Source organism: Parasteatoda tepidariorum, chromosome X1, assembly GCF_043381705.1.
Source record: "Parasteatoda tepidariorum isolate YZ-2023 chromosome X1, CAS_Ptep_4.0, whole genome shotgun sequence".
NCBI classification, from domain to species: domain Eukaryota; kingdom Metazoa; phylum Arthropoda; class Arachnida; order Araneae; family Theridiidae; genus Parasteatoda; species Parasteatoda tepidariorum.
Window position 1 is genome coordinate 50,468,974 of NC_092214.1, and position 21,359 is coordinate 50,490,332.

The 21,359-nt window shown below is 29.1% G+C and overlaps 1 protein-coding gene across 7 annotated transcripts in view; it reads left to right on the forward strand.

Moving 5' to 3' along the window:
• Positions 1-21,359, forward strand: part of LOC107438554 (muscleblind-like protein 2) — a 400,349-nt gene that overhangs the window by 361,055 nt on the left and 17,935 nt on the right. For 4 of the 7 annotated variants that reach the window (XM_043043161.2, XM_071187782.1, XM_043043159.2 and 1 more), the window contains exons 3-4: positions 3,737-3,937; positions 14,085-14,324. In XM_043043161.2, coding sequence (XP_042899095.1) covers positions 3,737-3,937; positions 14,085-14,324 — 441 coding nt within the window. Of the gene's footprint in view, positions 1-3,736; positions 3,938-14,084; positions 14,325-20,072; positions 20,163-21,359 lie in introns of all 7 variants that reach the window. The other 3 variants (XM_043043157.2, XM_043043156.2, XM_043043158.2) reach the window with 1 other exon arrangement.

Below are 21,359 nucleotides of genomic sequence, written 5' to 3' on the forward strand. Positions count from 1 at the left end.
CATTTTTTGAAATTGTGAAATTGTTAGGGTATTCAACTGTCATAATATCATATAGCTATGTTTAGTTTCAATTAGTTTTGAATAACAATATTTGTTTTATTTTGAATAATTAAAAGATAAAAGGGTTTTAATGTCCCAATAAGAAAGTATCACGAAATTCCTAATATGATGAGTAATCAATTTTGATATGCATTTTTTGAAATTGTGAAATTGTTAGGGTATTCAACTGTCATAATATCATATAGCTATGTTTAGTTTCAATTAGTTTTGAATAACAATATTTGTTTTATTTTGAATAATTAAAAGATAAAAGGGTTTTAATGTCCCAATAAGAAAGTATCACGAAATTCCTAATATGATGAGTAATCAATTTTGATATGCATTTTTTGAAATTGTGAAATTGTTAGGGTATTCAACTGTCATAATATCATATAGCTATGTTTAGTTTCAATTAGTTTTGAATAACAATATTTGTTTTATTTTGAATAATTAAAAGATAAAAGGGTTTTAATGTCCCAATAAGAAAGTATCACGAAATTCCTAATATGATGAGTAATCAATTTTGATATGCATTTTTTGAAATTGTGAAATTGTTAGGGTATTCAACTGTCATAATATCATATAGCTATGTTTAGTTTCAATTAGTTTTGAATAACAATATTTGTTTTATTTTGAATAATTAAAAGATAAAAGGGTTTTAATGTCCCAATAAGAAAGTATCACGAAATTCCTAATATGATGAGTAATCAATTTTGATATGCATTTTTTGAAATTGTGAAATTGTTAGGGTATTCAACTGTCATAATATCATATAGCTATGTTTAGTTTCAATTAGTTTTGAATAACAATATTTGCTTTATTTTGAATAATTAAAAGAGGAAAGGGTTTTAATGTCCCAATAAGAAAGTATTACGAAATTCCTAATATGATGAGTAATCAATTTTGATGTACATTTTTTGAAATTGTGAAATTGTTCGGGTATTCAACTGTCATAATATCATATAGCTATGCTTAGTTTCAATTAGTTTTGAATAACAATATTTGTTTTATTTTGAATAATTAAGAGATGAAAGGGTTTTAATGTCTCAATACGAAAGGATTGCGAAATTCCTAATAAAGTGAGTAGTTAATTTGAAACAGTTATCCACAAAAATTGTTATTTTGCCACAAGACATTACAGAAGTTGAACGTGTATGTTGGATAAATTATAATGGAATTATATATGTAAAAATGGTTTTAGTTACGGTTAATAAAAATTTTCTATTCATTTTATTTCGGATTATTATATTTTATTTCGGATTATTTAAAAGCATAATTGTATACAAAATCAATATTGCTTTTTTCTACGTTCCTTTAGATACTATGTACTTTAATGAGTTTAATTATGGGTACTTGGACTTACTGATTTTTGATCCAGCGATTTTTGTGAAGCTAACCAGTTTGTAACAAGTATTTCCAACTGTCATAAACATAACATTTACTAGTGAACAATATGTTACTTATAGATATGGTTTTTAATGTGCGATTCATTTTATATATTTTTTTAAAAAATGCTATTGGAACTATTATTAAAATGCTATTGGAACTGTTAATCTTCAATATAAATATATATGTCATTTATTGGGACGAATTGGGACAAAATAATTCTTTATTAAGGATTAATTAGATTTCATAACTCAGATCTTCCAAACTTTCAGATTATTTAGTTACTAAGCTTTTTATATATTATTTATAGTTAATATTGTTCTTTTCAGTCACTATTATTACTTCTGTATTTTTAAATAATTGTGCGTTGTATGATAAACGAAAATTTGGTTTAAATTTTGTGACTGTATTTTTCAATGGCAAAAACTGTCACTTTTTTTGTTTATAATAAAAAAATCAAATAACATCAAAATTTTTTTATTTATTTAAACTACTTTTTTTGTGTAATATAACACATTTATTAGCATAAAAAATAGATTCACTGAAGTTTGGTATGCTGTTCTGATGTTCGCTTAAAATAGGCAAATAAAAATGGATGAAAACTTTTTTGGTTCTACTATTAACTCCAGGGATGTACTTAAGTTCTCTACAAGAAAATATTTAAAGTAATTATAAGAAAAAATTTCTGATCACAATACAATTTTCACTTAATTTTAAACTTTTTAGAGATATCATATTTATATGCTTGCATTATTTCTACACTTGACCTTACAGTAAATCGAATAAAAACAGATTTATTTCATCTCTAGTTTTTTGTTTTGATTGAAAATCTCTATTACTCAATTCTAACGAAGTTTAGGAAGCAATTTTATATTGAATGCACAATCCTCAGTATGCATGCTAAACAAACTGGTTTTTTATTGTTATATTTGCATATGAAGACTTGTATGCTCATTACAAAACACCCTTTACAAGTCCTATCCTAGCTTACGAAAAAACTGCTCTAATTGAAAAAAAGAAAACATTACAAAGATGCGTCTATTGCAACGTGGAGGTAGCTGATTCGAGTCCTACCGTGTCCCAGTTGTATGCATGTACTGCCTTTCTCTATCTTGTGCTATCTGTATATCATCTTGACCAGGGCACATTAGCTGAGTATTAGCTGAGCTTTGTAATGAGTACACAAGCATACGTATGAGTATATAATAATAAATAAATAAATATATATAAATAGATGCATCCAAGGGTACGTTGGGATTTGAACCAGCTACCTCTACGCTTCCATGTTAGAATGTTGGGACAGCCTTGATGTAGTAATTTTTTCCCCTTATGTATTATTTAACCACCGACAAAAAGCTAAGTTCTTTCTTTTATTTACGTCGCCCTTTAAACTGCATAATGATAAATCAACAGAGGACCGAACTCCCAACCTCAAGCCATCCTACAGCCTAGATCTCCAAACAGCTGTATTACAAGACAACGCCACTGATCCCGGTCAAAAGCAAAGTTAAAAAGTGTGTACTGCACTGTTGAAATTGCTGACTTTTGCTTAAAATTACCTCATTTTGAATCATTTACTACTAAACAGCATGATAATAGAAAAAATATTTGACTTTTACCAAAAAGTCATTACAAAAATCATTTTACCAAAGGTCTTGGGGCTCTCTCTGGCCAAGTGGTATCACCCTCCAAAAGCTGTGCAAAGCGTGGAGGTAGCGAGTTCGAATCCTGCCGTTACCCTGGATGTATCTTCGTGCTGTCATTCTCTGTATTGTACTATCCGTCCTTCTATTTGACAAAGGTTTATTAGCCTAAACTGAGCACACAAGCCTGCAAATGTATGTAAATCCAATAAACAAACAATAAACTTTAGTCTTTTGGTGTTCCCATAGAGCCAGAAACACGATAAATTTGATCATATTTTGGTTGTAGATATACTTTTTTCTCTGTATATATAAAGTAGCTACATTGTTAACAATAGTAAATCTTCGATTTCATTCAAGATAAACAACAACGATTGCAATATTTGAAAATAGCGTTTATTTTGTTGAGTACAGTTATTGAAAACAATTGGTCAACTGTTACAGTACCTAGAGATAAAACTTTATATTAATTTTCTATCTTTTTACAAATATCTTATACGCTGCTTGCAAATAAGTCTTTGTAACCAATAAAGTACCTGCAAAAAGCGTTTTTTTGTTCACATAAAAGAAGAGAAAAAATACATAAATAACGTCATCTTTTATTAAATAGCTGTACATCAAACCTTTTTTTCATTATGCATTACATTTATCAATTTTCTTTCTCGTAGGCGTCGACTTCACCTTACATGCCGGCTATCGCAGGTCACACGGCTTCGTCTTTCAGTCCATACTTAAGCCCTAGCCCAATGATCCCTGCTGGAATGGTGCCCGCAGATGCTTTGGCCGCCCCACCTCCACCGCCCCAACTTACTTCTATTGTGCACACACCTATTGTCACACAGAAGGCGCCTCGAACTGACAGATTAGAAGTAAGTTTGTCTTTTTTACTATATCTTTAAGAAAAAATCATCTAAATAGTATCTATAAACTACCTTCTCAGGTCGTGATTCTAATGTATCAAAATAATAAATTAAACAAATCCACCTGTGCCTGATCCTGTGATAGATCTAGTTCAAATTTTATTAAACTTACGTGCATAATACGTTTGCTCTAAGTTCATTGTTTTCAAGCTCTGTGAAAAAAACCATAGTCACCTTGTTGTTATTAAATATGTATGAACTAAATTTTTCAGTTGCTCTTTTTTACTATATCTTTCAAAAAACTCATCAAAATAGCTCTTAAACTCTTTACTTATAAACTACCTTCTCTAGTCGCAATTCTAATGTATGAAACTGATAAATTAAATGAATTACCAAAAGGCCTGTAATCAGTGTTGATGGATCTAGTTCAAGTTTTATTATACTTGTGTGCATAATATGTGAAATCTAAGTTCACTGTTTTTAATCTCTGGGGGAAAATATCTTCGCCTAGTTAGTAATTTTTTATGTATGAAATAATTTTTCGTGCATGATATGTCAGCTCTAAATTCAATATATTTAAATTTGTGAAAACACAATCTTCACCTGGTTTGTAATTTTATGTAAATTTTTCATTTCTTGTATTCTGTTATACTCAAGTATATTTGTAGAATTAAAACTAATTAAATATGAGCAAATTCTTCGTTCGTGTGTGCTTAAATTTTTTATAAATGTTATGTAAAACTTTCTAAATTAAACTATTTCATTGTTTTGTGTCATTGTATTGTATTTGAATGCTTAGAAATGTAATAATTGTTTCAAATTGAGTTAGAGGAATCATCGGGAGTACTATTTTTTTAAATGGTCAAATATATTTAGAATTTCATAAATACTTTTTACTACTTACTGAAAGACTTTTACTACTTACTGAAACACTGAGTCGGAAATCTTAGAATCTAAAATTGGAAAACATTGTCTTAAGAAAAAAGCGTGGATTGTAGATCCAGATATAAGAATAGAAAATAACATCTTCAAACAACTATGTCTGCAAATGCAAGCTATTTTTTAAATGCCAGAAATATCTTATGTCACTTATTTTATATTTTGCTGTAAGCAAAAATAATCTGATATCGGTCATTAATCTTGTAATTTTTTTAAAAAATTTCCTGTTTTAAATGGGAAATAATGACTCTAACCAATTTTTATTTATTAACGTAATTTATCTTACGAAAAATAGAAATCGTTTATTTCACCGGAAGTGCAAAACACCACTATTTCTTCATTTTGTTATGCAACAAAAAACAAATTTTGTGTCTCCTAACATTTTTTATGCAAACGAGGTTTAACGACAAAATTTGAAATTAAACGTAAATATTATCTACTATATAAATTAAAAATAATAGTTCCAATCAATTTTAGTTGGTTAATTTAATTTATACAATTTATCGTTTTTAATGTTATGTATACGATTATCATTTGCTTAACCAAAATTCTTAATTTTGCATTTTTCCACACACTTTTACGCAAATATAAACTAAGATATTTCCCAACAATCTTTGCTTGAAGTTTGCCTAACCCTAAAGTTCTGTGTAAAACTTATGTTTTTAAGCAAATAAAACTAGCTAGGATGTCTTCCAACAATCTTTATGTGAAATATGTTAGGCTTAACCCTAAGTTCTGAAGTAAAACTTATGTTTTTAAGCAAATAAAACTAGCTAGGATGTCTCCCAACAATCCTTATGTGAAATATGTTAGGCTTAACCATAAAAAGCGCTAACTATATTTTTGGGAAATATTTTCTTCATGAAAATACCAAATAACAATTCTAATCAGTTATTATTTGTTAATATAATTAATTCAGTGTAAAAGTGATGTTTTTTTATTTCAACGGAAATCTTTAACACCATTTTTTCTTAATTTTGTTATGCAACAAAAAAAAATGTCTTTTTGCAATCTTTATACGAAGTAAGTTTAACTTCCAAGTCTGACTTTTGCACATATGTCATCTTTCATGGAAGTGGAATATCAAAATTTCAAAAAATCATTGTTTGTTACTGTAGTTTATCCGGTGTAAAAATGACGTCTTTTTGTTTTACCGGAAATCCGTAATACCATTTTTCTTCGCATTTTTAAAGCAAATAAAAACTAACTTGAATGTCTTCCAACAATCTTTCTCTGAAGTAAGCTTAACCACAAAATCTGAAATTAAGCAGCAAACGATTTTTTTTTTTCTTAAATGTCTCCCAAACGATGATGTATGGGTCGTTTGCAGATTGGAGTTGAGGGGCTCAACAGCTGGCGTATAATGAAAAATAAATTTCTTTTGCCCTTTCTTCCTCTCATTGAGTTCTTTGCATATAAAAAATTCATTTTTAGTCTTTTTGAGTTTAGAAACATTTATTTTACTTCTTTTTTTATTTCAACGTACAATCTTGTATTGATAAGAAAAGTACTAGAATTTAGAAAATGTAGTGGAATGATCAGATTTCTTGACTCAATAATGCAGCTTTCGTTTTCAGGAAATAGTTTGGGAATGAGTTTTTTCCCCATCTTCCTTCGTATTCTTTCCACCGTCACGATTTTATTCAGTGTGTTTGCTATCTTTCACTGAAGAAAGCGTGGTGACATTTTACGGATGCTCCATTGCAGGAAATGACTTCACAGCGTTTTTTTAATGGAGTTCTAAATGAATAAATAACGAAAAAGCCTCCTCCAAAACGTGGGAAGGAAAAATGCGACCGAGCAAAAATAATTTGATAAATTTGTTAGGTTACGTCATATTTTAAACACCATTAACGTAATTTAATCCTCTTGTCTTTAATTTCATTTTAAGACTAGAATTTAAATTGATGACCAGTTTGGCTTTTATATATTTATTTATTTATGTAAGATGCATTCATGATGAAACTTAAATTAACATGCTTGTCGGGTTTTGTTTTTATGACATACGACGTTTTGGAATGAATTTGTTTTTAAACTAAAAATCGTAAAGCAAATCGGAAAGGGTATTCCCATAAAATTAATAATTTTGAAGTCATTCGTTTAAATAAAAACATCAACTACAATGATAAAAAATAGGGGAGAGAAAAAAAACCCAGATTACCTTTAAAATTCGTTACCTGATAAACGTGAATGATGGCAGCACAAGTCTTGCAATGCTTAGAGCTGGTGCGGCTGATTAACGTGAATTAATATTTTCATCAAAACTGTACTTCAAAAATTAACTTTTTATTTATGTTCCCGTATGTTAGATTTATGGTAACTCTGGGCAAAGTTGTTATATCGGAATTTCAATATCTTTCGATATTTTGTCTGGATATACAGATATTCAAGGTACTTAATGATATTTTTCCAATTTTTTTTTATTGATAAATATTTTCGTTGCCCTAACGAAACTTATGAGCATTCTTAATTATCGCTTTCGATATTACTCACGATACTATCGTTATTGATAATTATCGTTGTCTATAATTATTTTGATATTATCCTATTCCATAATTAGCATTATAGAGGAATGCCCTATGGTTACTCCTGAGGTTACCCTATTCAATGTTTATCGTTACCTCGATATTATCATTTTCGATAATTATCGTACATTAAAGATTCATAGTAAGACATAAACCTTCAAAAATATTTTTGTAAAGGATTCTTTTTTACTTTTATTTATCAGGGTGTTTAAAAAATATCGATATTTTTAATGATACATAGATTTTTTTAAAGCTCTAATTTATACATACAAGGAAGATTTATCGAAACAAAACGTGAAGCAACACCATTTTTACTCTTACCAAACTTATTTGATAAATTATTTTTTTCAAAATGTTGTTTCCAGACAAAACTATTCATAACTCTTAAGGTCAAGATCTTTTCTTACTTTAAACATTAACTTAACTTCAAGACAACAGCACTCATCCTGTTTCCTTATTGCCGAACACCTCCAAAAAATATTTATTAAAATACATCGTTAGTATTAATTTACGCTTTGTAAAGGTCAGTTGAAAGCAGAATCCATTTTAAACCAAACTTCTAAAAATAAAAGGTAAGAAAATTCATCTTTTGCCGACATTTAAAAACCAAGACTAAATAAATAGAATTAAAAAAGGAGTTTTGAAGCCAGACTGCGGAGATTTAAACAAGAATGAATGTGAGCATTTCGCTTTAAGGATTAATGGTTTCAAACAAGTAATGGTATCGAATGGCTGTCGCTCGAATGCTAATGAGAATAAATGCGGTCAGCCTTACAGACTTTCGCCGCTGTTATTAAGGACATTAATAGGGGCTTCATTAGGACTAGGCGCAAATAAATCCGATGCCTCCACCCTCGTCTGGGCCAACATTCATCAAAGAGCAGCCATTAAAGAAATTCTTTATACGATGACCTAGAAGCAAATCCTATTAAGAGGGTATAATCTTCGTGACAAAGTGAGAAACGTCAAGACTTTATTATTTTTCACCTTCTTTTTTAATAAAGATATGACGCCATCAAAGGCTAGTTTTTTTTTCTTCTAAACATTGTATTTAATTTAATAGTGCAAGCCTGGTTTGCCTTAAATTTCAGTTTATTTTTTGAATCAAAAGGTTGTATAATTGTATTAGTGGTTAATAAATGTCTTAAAAATTAAATTATTTTCTTCCCGTGAGAGATTTTGGCTTTATAGTTTACAAATAGATTTTGCGCAATTCAAAGCAGAAATATAATGTTTATGAATTATTTTAGAAATCCAAGAATCTGGAATCAAATGCTTTTACGAATCTTCGTATAATTTTCGTGACAAAGTGCGGAACATCAAGACTTAAATTTTTTAACTTCTTTTTAGTAAATATTTGAAACCTTTCAATAAAAGTTTTTTGCTAAACATTGCACTTTAGTCTTAAATTTAAATTCATTTTAAGAATAAAATATTGTATATTTCAGTTAATTCAAATAAAAAACTAAAAATTAAATTATTGACCTTTCTCATCAGTTTAAATTAAAAACAAAATATAATATTTATGAAATAATTGTTGGTCGAGGCACATTTTTCTTTAGTTTTGCAGGTTAAATATGTGAAAACAAAGCGAAGCAGTAGTTCATAAGCCTTTATTGGTTGTAAGCTTGAGCAAAATAAATACTATCTTGTTCAAAATTATTCTACTTAATTTTAAATTGAATTTATTATGAGTGAATTTATCATTTAGTGTAACTTTATATTGCATTTTCAACTTTTGGACACGATTTTCATATTGCAATGGTAATCCGCATGAATAATTTTGATATTTTATTTTATTATAAAATAATAAAAGGTAGAAAAAAAATATTTTTTGTACTAAAGAATTTTTGAATGACGCTATGTTAGAATCATTTCTTGTATTAAATTCTAAACATTTGCTTTTGAATAAAATATCATGTATGAAACTTCTTTTTGAAGATTAATTGTGCAGTGAGTGAAAAAAATATAAAGACAACATTAAATTGAGCGAAAATATGCCTTATTTTAATTTCATCTGAATGAAGCCTTATAAGTTTGACTTCTGTTGCATAACTTTGTAATAACTCTTCATAGCGCATAAAAAATAAAATTTTGCTACAAAATATGAATTTTACAAAACTCAACACTAACGGATAGATGGAAAAAAGTAATAGGACATGCTCTGCAATACTTAAAATGTTCGTCAATAATCAAGAAAACTACCTTTTTTTACAATCACTTGAATAAGCCGAGTGATCAAGATCCTGAGAAATCTCTTAAAATGTCCACGAACATTTTTTCCAAAGCGTCTTTTATAGCGAAGACAAGATACACTTTGCATTGATATTGTGCGCCATTTTTAGAAAATTCTCGGGCTAGATGTCCCTATGAGTTTTCGATTAGATTAAGATCGAGACTCTTCGACAAATAAATTAAATTTACAGAATTAGCTTTAAACCAGAGTTTTGCGCTCTTAGAAACGTGCATCGAAGCATTATCCTGTTGAAAAATATAGTTCACTGAAGTAATCAGTGGCGTTTCAGAGGTAACAAACCCTAACATATTAAAATATTTGCCGAAATTTATTTTACTTTTTGAAAAGGACTGTTGGAGTTGCCCAATTTGCGATAAAAGCGCCCCAAAACGTCACTGAGCCACAACCATATTGACGTTTGGAAAGCAGGGAGCATAATACCATAAATTTGTGCGATGTTCTTCTTGAAAGTATGCGTAATACAGTAAAGTAAGGAAAAAAAAGGTATTAAGCACAAAACAAAAAGGCAATTTTTTAAAGCGTAGTTCGGCAATATTTTATTTGTATGATTAAAGTTGTCTCAAAATGAAGTCAAATGCCGTAACTAGGCTATTTTTTTTTTCAAATTTATTACAATTATATGTTCAGAAATAACCAGATTATGATGATGTTTGCAAACAGTTGATGTTGTGATTCCCATAACGCACTTATTGGTGTCATGGGAAAGTAAAACTCATTCATCCGATGGACTCACTTCACCATGTCATACTAGTATGATGTATATGTGGTTGGCTAATTAAAAAACCCGACTCTTTGCAAATATCGCTGGCCTTTCTCAATACACCGAGCTAATTGGAAAAGTCTTCTGTATTTTCTAATCTGCCTGATAATTTTCACGCTTATTAAATTCAACCTAAATACATTTAGGACTATTAGGAAATCTGCGAAGAATATATCAGTGAGACTGAATTTTCTACGACCTTTTGAAATAAACCTTTAATAAGGCTATTTACCCTCACTAATCTAGGCTTGTTGCAAACTGACTGAAGTAAATCTGGCAAATTTAGCAATGGGTGATGTATTTTCAGTTACCCTGGTGCATAGCAAAATGATGGCGGTTGCAAGAAGCCGAATTATTCAATTAGCATACAACATACAAAAAATAAGCAAGAATGAATAATTTTTAGAAAGTGACAGTTAAAATGTGTGTCTTCCGTATGATGGCATAGCTGTCTTTTTCTCATTCAATATAAAATCTAACATTAAAGGTCCTTTTTCTCATTTAATATAGAATCTAATATTTAATGGTTTTGCAGGAGCGTGAGCTGTTTTTGATGATTGCTTCCCTGTTACTTAACTATCAATAAGAAAGCAATTATTTAACATTTATTTTATGAACTGTTATAACAGCAAAAGTATATTGTTAAAAATACCTTTAACTAATACGTAAATAAAAAATGGGTAAAAAACTCTTTGCAAGATTGACATCATATTTCAAATAAATGCGCCATACTTAGAGTATGACAACTTGGAAAATAATCGATTTCATACTCTTTTTAAAAGCTCCATCCTTTTTGAAAGGTCATTCTTAACTTCGGAAAGTTACTGAGAGCTTGTCAGAAAGGGGGGTAGAGTATCTTGACTTGTTTGTCTGAGGCAAATCCTTCTCTTCACCTCCCAAAAGATCCACCAATTCAACGTTTCTGTTAATCACACGAAAAACGTTCCTTTCGTTCACAAAATCCCATCGATCAGCCAGAAAGACATCGCTAACAAATAATGTTCACGCCTCGTACATCTTACTTGTGATCTCCTCAATCACGCTTTTTACACCCAAATTATTGGACGCATTCCAAACTATGCTATAATCATTCCCATTTGCACTATTCTATTGAATTTATCCGCAACGGAACAGTGCTGTTTCTTTAAAACAGCTTTATATTGTTTTTAAGAAATCCATTCCAAAGAATAAGTTTTTCTTGTTTCCAAATGAACCTATTGAATCAAAAGCGTTAAATTTCAAGTGGTAATTACAACCTTAAGCCTTGCTCTAATCCCGAGATTTTGAAACCTAATTATCGTATTTCTGGTATCTTTAAACAAGCTTTTGTTTCTTCTCTAACATTTTTAAATTTCTGTCTAGTTAGCAATTTCCTTTTCAAATTAAACGGTATTTTAAAGAATTAGAAGAATTTCATAGATGTGTGAATATTTGTTGTGAGCATTTTAAAATTATTTGTTTCTTCTATATTTGTTTTATTTTAATAGGTATTTCAAAAGTAGTGAATTTGTTAAATAAAAATTAGGCAACAAACTTTAATGTTACTTTTATGTCGAGAATTAAATGCACTTTTAACATCAGATATGAAATAATTTTATTCTTATATATCTAACAAATGTTAAAGATGCCCGCCCTTTTCTTGCAAATTTAGTTTGTCTGCAATTTTCTTTTATTAGCACCGAGTTTAAAGTAACTTTTGTCAGTTTAGCAAAGGCAAATCTTAATAATTCATTTTAAGGTATTATTCTTCTAATTGGTTCCGTGAATATGCCAAATTTCTGCACATATCTGCTATTCACTGGGCCAATTCCCAGTGCAAAAATTATCCCGATTCCCTAATCATCCCCTTTATATTCTCAGTGGTGTATGGTGTGCCAGTGCTATGTAAAGCAAGCAAAAAGACGGTCATGCCTCAGTTTTTTGAGTAAGAAGCACACGCAAACAATGAAATTCACGCAAGTAACAAATACGTGCAATTAATAAACGTCTTGAATGTACTTCAAAATTATTTTCTCCTTTTTTGTGAAGAGTCTACCTTAAATTTTTTACATCCTGTTTCTTTCCCTTAATCTCGAAGAATACACTGAAAAAATCGTGGAAAGAAAAGTGTAACAGTTGGTTGTTTTTTATCACGTAAAATAATGGGTTTTCGTATATACGCTTAAGCAGTGTCAAAAGAAATGATGTTCAACTTTTTTGATGTTGCCTGGTTTCCAGAAACCGTCATGCCTAAACCTGTGTTGGGATGGTATTCATGTAAATTTCTCTTTTAATTATTAAGCATATCATTTCTTGTATTATACGTCATAATAACAAACTAATCTATAAATCATGAATGTTTAAATTGTAGACAATCGACTCCATATCGCTGTAAAATTAAAATGACATTCTTGAAACTATTCCTTTACTTTTTATGACATTTTTATGAATATAAAGAAAAAATTCTGAAAATACATAGAACAGTTCTCAAGAAAAGGAAGAGATAAAAAAGAGAAGTATTTTTATTCCCAAATTGAAATTTTTATGTGACAAGATTGCATTGTTTTTGTTGTGTAAATTACTTGCATACTATGTTCACAATCACTGTGTGATACAAAGCATTTATATATACGAATGTTCTATTTGTTAATATGTGAGCGCTAATATGTACATTATAATATTCTTATATTGTTGTTATTTAGACCATTTTGAATAAGAAAGTAACTTTCCATTCATATATGTTTTTTAATACAGTTCTCTAATTAGATTATTAAAAACAAATTAAGTTCTATGTTTTTATAAATAATCTAACTGTATAAAAATGTTCTGAACTGAAAATTTATTTCCTCACTACAGGTTAAGTATGCTCTTGATATCTGTGATATTCTTTAATATGCAATCTAAATCAAACCATGAAAGCGCATTAACTTCATGCTGGCTCGCGTTTTAAATGTAACAATTTACTATCCTGCTTCTAGCACAAGCATGCGTTTCTGCTTCTCTACAACCTTTACAAACATACATCTTAACGCGACTTACTAAAACTTTCTTCTCTGTGGTTCTCAGGTGCATGCGCTTTCATTTGGAATCTCTAATAATTTTCGCTACGAGTAACTAAATAATTATCTCAAATTGCATGTTTTCCTTTGATAGACATATATCAGAATTTCTAATTGAATCGAAGTTCGGACACTTTAAAAGAGGAATAGTTTTCCAAACGTCTAACTTGAACTCTTGAAGAGAGGAATTGTTTTTTTTTCCAAACGTCTAACTTGAGCACTTGAAGAGAGGTATAGTTTTCTATAGGTTTAACTTGAGCGCTTGAAGAGAGGAATAATTTTCCGAAGGTTTAACTTGAGCGCTTGGAGTGAGGAATAGTTTTCCGAAGGTTTAACTTGAGCGCTTGAAGAGAGGAATAGTTTTCCGATGGTTTAACTTGAGAGCTTGGAGTGAGGAATAGTTTTCCGAAGGTTTAACTTGAGCGCTTGAAGAGAGGAATAGTTTTTCAACCCAGTGTCAAACTGTTGAATTTACAATAAAAGCAGCTGTACATGGGGTTTGTAAATACATGCTTGTGCAGTAGCTTGGAAAAAGGGCAGAAATCGAAATTAAATAACTGATTTATTATACTAACATTCATGGCTGTTTTGTTTTAATAATGTGGGGCTAAAAAGCTTTATTGTTTGCTTTGCTCAGGTATGCAGGGAATACCAGCGGGGCAACTGCAAACGTCCCGAAACCGAGTGCCGGTTCGCCCACCCTCCTGACCATGTCACAGTGGACAGTGCGGAGGGAATGGTCACTGTATGCATGGATTTTGTGAAAGGTCGATGCTCGAGGGACATGTGCCGATATTTCCATCCGACGCCCCACCTCCAGGCGCAGCTAAAGGCCGCCCAGAGCCGAGCGAATGCCGCCTCTACGCAAGCTGCTATGGTAGGAAAAATACTTGCTTCTTCCTATGTAATCCCTCTATCCTGCATGAATTCTCATCTTTCTTTCAAGCGACCGCAAACACACTTTTTAGAACACTTATGCGTTTTATTCTTTCATTTTTATTTGCGTCACAAATATCACATTTATATGTCAAAAAAATTACAAATAATGGCAACACATAATTATAATATTTAGAAAAATCCATTATCGTTTATAAAAAGTAGTCATATAAAATCACAGTTAGGAAAAAATCATAGAAATCAGAGCATACATAACTTATTAGATTATTGTAAACATAATAACAACACTAATATAAATAATTTATTTACTACTACAATAGCAGTCACTTTTTTATTACATGCAAATGAAAAGTTTTTAATTATTTTTGAAATGATCTGTGAGAGTACTTTGCAGTTCTTACATTATGATGTGTCAAATACTCTTAAAATCTTTTAATAATACTTCAGAAATTCTTAAATATCATTAAAGTCAAATGTTTTTCTCTTTCTTAAAATTTAAATTCCCAACGTGATCTTATTTAGATGTTGTTTTTTCATGTCAGATGTTGAATCAAATGATATGCAGCTGTCGCGGTAGATCTGCACGCACATTTATTTCTTTACACGAATTGAGAGGGAAAATACAACTTTTTAAAAATAGCTCACGTATCAAAATATCATTAGAACTCAAAAGAGACAGCAATTGAGATAATGGCGCGATTTCAGAATCAAATTGATTGCCAAAAAAAAAGTTACATATTTCTTTTTTTAAACCCTATTGCGTGTATTACTCCACCTGGTGAGTAAGAGATGGACCATTGACCCTATATTTTATCCCAACTAACGGTACCATCTATTTTTGTCGCCGTTCTTTGCTAGTCGAGACACAGTGACCGCACCTTTCTCGACTCTCTGGATCCATTGGGTCTAGACAGAAAGACGCTTAAACTATTAACAATAGGAACTCTAGTACACTCCAGGTTAAAACATTCGTGATCTGTATTTTATCATTCTTTAATATTTAGTTAGTGTACTCCTTTAACAGCGTTTTAAGCAAAATTAATATCCTTATTTTTCCTAACATTTTCTTCCTTCGTTAATGTTTCTCTAAGTATTATCCATATGTCTCTAAGCTAGAACTAGTATAAAGAAGAAAATTGTTAAATTAAAACAATACGACACAAAACTATGTGGGGGTTTTTTTATTATAAAAAGAATTTATTTTTGTACTGCTCCATTTTGACTTTTAGAAAACAAAATTTAGAAACTTAATTTAGACACCCTGGTTTCAACCACAGTCTAACGGTCTAAAATTAATGGACAGTGAAAAATTAATCTAATTTGAATTGAAAAAATCGTGACTTTTTCCATTAACGTAGATTTCAAAACTCAATTGTGAATTTGAGAGGAACTTGTTTTTATTGTATTTCTAAGCTTATTCAGCAGTATTCAGTCAATTTTTTACCAGTTTTATTTAAATTTAAATTAAATTGAGTTGGCTAATTATCATATAAATTAACATAGATTAAAATGACTTCTGGACTTTCAAAGAAAGGAATGCCTTTTATTTACTATTACCCAACTATAAGAAGATTCCTGTAGTATTTAACAAAACTAATTAAACATTTCCTATTTCATATTTTTTTTTCTACATCTGTAAAATAATACATCAGTCCATCCAAAAATAGTTATAAAGCGACTGTTGAATAGAGTTCGCTGAATTTAAAATCCAAAATAATAATAATTAAATATTTTAAGGATAAATAAATCGTTTCATGTCCTCGTGTATTCGTAAAAATATTGAACATCCTATAAAATTAAACTTGGCACATGTTTTTTATGAATAAAACATCCAGCCATTTTAAAAACATGACATAATTTCTCCAATTAATTACAATCACAAAAATTATTTTTTTCTTCTATATATGAAGATATATAAATGCCGAAAAAGCAAAAATATAGAGTATCTCTTGATACTTAATTTGTACAAGACAGGAGTTTTAAAATGCTTTATATTCGCTTTCGATACCAAAATTTGAAAGCTTACAATACATCTAGTCTAAAAAGACTATATGAAATATATAATTTAATTTTTTAGAATTTTTTTTCTTTTGTCGAACACATTTTTCAAAATTTTTATTTTAAAAATATTAGTTAAAGTACCTAAATAAAAATAAAAAACATTTTCTTTATTATCAAGTTACAAAAGTAATACTAACTTACTAAATAGCTTTTTTTATCAAATATTTCAATTATATTTTAATTAATTAACAATCAAATTGATAAACTGATTTTTAAAGTTACAATCTAACATTATAATGCTAACTTATTATGATTTCTAATTGCATTTTTAATAATAACATTAAATAATTTAAGACTTACTCATTAATTAATAAAATGTTTTTATTAACTTTTATCTAATAAATGTGATATTTTTTGTTAGTCATGCATTAATTATAATATAATAAAACTCACTTAATTTTGTAACCATATAAAAGTCAAAAATACTTTTCAATTATATTCTATAGTGCTTTCACTGCTTTGCATATGCTTTTGACTGTCTGAAGTCGGACTAACAAGGAGATATTGAACACCCAAAGTCCTATTAGAATAGTAGCTCTGCAACTATTCTGATATTTTATGAGGAAATTTTATATTTTAATAGTTCATCAAAATTATTCTAAGCACTTATTAGCTAAAAACTTATGCTATAAATAACAATATTCCATAACAAGTTCATATTATTTTTGTTCAAAAAATCTCCATTAGTCCGATTTGAATGTTTTAAATGAATAGTTGATTTTATGGCCTTGGATTATATAATATTGCCAGAAGCATGAGTGATGATTAAAAGGACTAAACTTTTCAATAATATTTTATTTTTAAAAAAATTGCCTTGTTGCTAACCATATCATTACGATAGAAGTTCTTTATTCAATATATCGGAAACACTATATTGGAAACGTGAATAAATAAAAAAATTTATTTTACTATTCCTTTCTATTATTTAGGAATACTGATTTTAGAAGAGCAATTTTTTCAAGTAATTTAATCAAAAAATAATTGCAGAAACGTTTTAATAGACATTTTCTGATAGTTGAAGGAAAAAAAATCTGAATGTGATAGAGAACAATTTTAATCATGTTTCTACTGAAAAAGTACTAACTAACAAACATTTTATTCTTACTTCTCTGAAGAACAATGTAAGAATTATAAATTTTTTTAAAATATAAAAATATTATTTATTTATATCTTATAATTTATTTAAAATATAATTCATGTCGTCGCTTATATCTTTGCACTTTGAGTACTTCGTGTAATACTTTTTCGAGAACCGTTATGTTAGGGAGTAATACTGCCGCATAATTATATCATTAATCAGTTTTGACTCATGTTGGGCATAGTTGCCAAATATGAGACAGATGTTTAGTGTGAGAAACTCACAAATCTTTTCTGCTTGATGCCAACGCTTGTTGAAATTGTCATTCACTAATAACTTCTAAACAAAGAGAGGGTTAGTAGCGTCAGAACTGTCAGAAAAATCAGTCAAACGTTGAACTATGACATCAGTACTTTGAACCAGTTTAAGTTGAACCGTAATATGGTGTAATTAGGTTTAGAAACTCTATAATATTATTTAACATAGCACCATATTAAGTTTGCAGTAAATTTAGCAATACATATACCTCAAATTCTCTACCAATGTAAACTAACAGTGATTTCGATTTAGATAAAAACGCTATTTCCTAGGGTTTTTTTTTGTCCTTAAAGAAATTTTAAAAACAATTTGTTTGTTTTTTTAAGAAAAAAATTAAAATGTTTTGAAAGTGTTCGCGGTTTTCTGAGAGTAGAAATATAATAGTAATACCATTGCGGATAAGTACCTCGTATCACGTATTAGAAACATTTTCATTTCTTTTCAAATTCACCAAATCAGGTACTTGGATAAAAATTCATTCGTTTTAATTACGCTTAAGTATCGAAAATAACACTAGTATAGATGTGAGGAATAATTAAAAGCTTTGATAATTTATCATAGCAAAGACACCATAAATACTTGACTCAAAATACTTCATAATAGGCCATTTTCTCTTCACTCGACTTTATTTACACAATAGAGCAATTTGCGAAGTTCCAGCTAAAAAAATTTTAATAACTAATCATTTTTAAACAATAATTTAACAATAATTTTTAAAAAAACTTTGTCATATGAATAACTATATATAACTTGATATATGAATAACTAACAAAAATGTTTTTGACATCACTAATCATTTCCTACACAACACATTATGTTCAAGAAAGAGTTTTGTATGCCACCTCCCAAGTAAATTTTTCTTAGCACCCTAACACATCGAAACTTTTCCCAACATTTCTGTTACGTAGGAATGCAGTTTCAAAAATATTGAGAATAACAGTTTAAATTATACCGTATGAAAGCAGCGCCATTTATTTAATAAATTGCAATTTTATATTATCTAAAGTCGCAGTTTAAGTGATTATATCTTCTTATTTTTTTTTCCACTTAACATAGTTCATCTCGTATTAAGCTATGATGAATTTTGAGCCTAACAATGACCTTCTCTTTAATTATTAATTGAAGACAAAGGCAGTTGGTTTAATTTTTAACCGCCAAATTATAAAAAAGAAAGTTAGTACGCTTGTGGAAAAATTGTTGGGTGAATAAATATTATAAATATAAAAGCATTAAATATTAGTAATAAAAGTAAATATTTAAGTTTTCTAATTTTTCTATTTTAATAAGTTCATCTCAAATTTAAGGCATAAATTAGTTTTCTTCTACTAGAAAATTTTGTTTCTCGTGGGGCTTTATTTATTACAATGGGGTTTGATTATAAACCAATTCTACCGATTTTTCTAATTTTACTAAAAGTTAAGTCTTTATTAATATCTACAGTTTTCTTAGAATTATCCCTTCTTCATTCCTTTTAGTAGAACTTGTTTGCATTCTAACAATTTTTTTTGATTAAATATTTAAATAACTCCTACTCTTTATAATTAATTAATATTTTTAACACTTCCTCACACGAAACTCAAAAAAACTTAAATAAAAATAAAACATTTTCTCAATTATTTCTTCATAATTTAGTTTATAATATATATATATATATATGAAAATGTCACTAATTCAAATGAAAAAATATTTTTGAAACTGTCTCCTACGAATTCACATTAAACGTCAAAATTGGCAGTTAAAAACTCTCAAAAATCCAAACTTATTCACCCCAGTTACAACTTATTTGACTGCTGGAAAGATTTTCAATAATACTCCAATTAACTTAATCTAAGTGTCGATTTTGAAAACAAAGTTCACTAAAATTCTTCAGTGAATTCACTCCAAATAATGATTTTGAAAATTAGAAAGCTCACAAACACTTAGTTGAGTTACGCAACTATAATAAATTAAATATAGCTAAACCCAGTTTATAACAGATGAGAGCATTTTGGGCAAAGCGGTACTAAATTGAAAATGATAAAATTGAAGCGATTTTATAATTTTAAATGGTGTACTGCGCTTCGCAGCTCAAGGCATAAAATCTTCTATCATCATGTGAAATGCTAAAGCTATGATAGTTTGAATGTTGAGCTGGGAGATAATGGTGCTTTTCTCTCTCTCTCTTCTTTCTCTTTTGTTGTGTATTGTTACCTGTTCTGCTGCTGTTGCTTGCCTGCCCATCATCTGTTGCTGCTTCCTTCTGCTGTTGCTTCTTCACAAACACTTCTATAGCCCAATGCTGATGCTAAGAAGAGGCTTCACGATTCTTCTACACAGATTCTACAGCAACGCCCATCAAACGCAACAGACAACATGCTTCTGGTACATTGAATTCTTCAATTACCTGAATAAAAACGTCCACCATTTATAAATTAACGTTCGAAATATTCATTTCATGTTTTAATATAAACTTTGAGTTGTAATTATCACTATAGCTCTAAAATAAATACCCCTAGAATTCCTGCTATCAAAATCTATTGGTGATGGCAGTAAGTTTTATACTGGTTTAATATAAGGTTTGAGTTATTATCACTATAGCTCTAAAATAAATACCCCTAGAATTCTTGGTATCAAAATCTATTGGTGATGGCAGTAAGTTTTATACGGGTTATTTCGATTAATATTAGTTATAAAACACTTAATATTGAAAGATAGTCAGCCAAGTATATGTTATCACTATTTCTGACATTTTCTAAGCGTACTTTTTAATGGATGGGTGATCATATTGACTCATTTAAGCAATCTCAATACAACAGTATAATGCCAGTTTTTTTTACCTTTACCTTATAGTGTACTAGGTAATCGCGTTACTATAGTGTACTAGGTAATCAGTTTGCTAACTTCTCAACTTGACCCAACATATGTTTGAGATTTAAAAGATTGGCTGATTTCTGTAAGTTTATTTCAATTGTAATCAGTCCATATAAACCATATAAAATAATTATTTGCATAGATATTTTACTGTTTTAATGTACGTTTATAAATCTCAAATTACATTAAAATATTTATATTTAAGTAACGTAAATAGTTTATTGCAATTTATTTGCATATTGTGGAAATATACAGCGTAAGGGAAAGATTTTACTAATATCCAATAATGGACCAAAAATAAACTTACAGAAATTGTTGTGTTAAAATACANTGAGTTTTATACGGGTTATTTCGATTAATATTAGCTATAAAACACTTAATATTGAAAGATAGTCAGCCAAGTATATGTTAGCACTATTTCTGACATTTTCTAAGAGTACTTTTTAATGGATGGGTGATCATATTGACTCATTTAAGCAATCTCAATACAACAGTATAATGCCAGTTTTTTTTTTTTTTACCTTTACGTTATAGTGCACTATGTAATCACGTTACTATAGTGTACTAGGTAATCAGTTTGCTAACTTCTCGACTTGACCCAACATATGTTTGAGATTTAAAACATTGGCTGATTTCTGTAAGTTTATTTCAATTGTAATCAGTCCATATAAACCATATAAAATAATAATTATTTGCATAGATATTCTA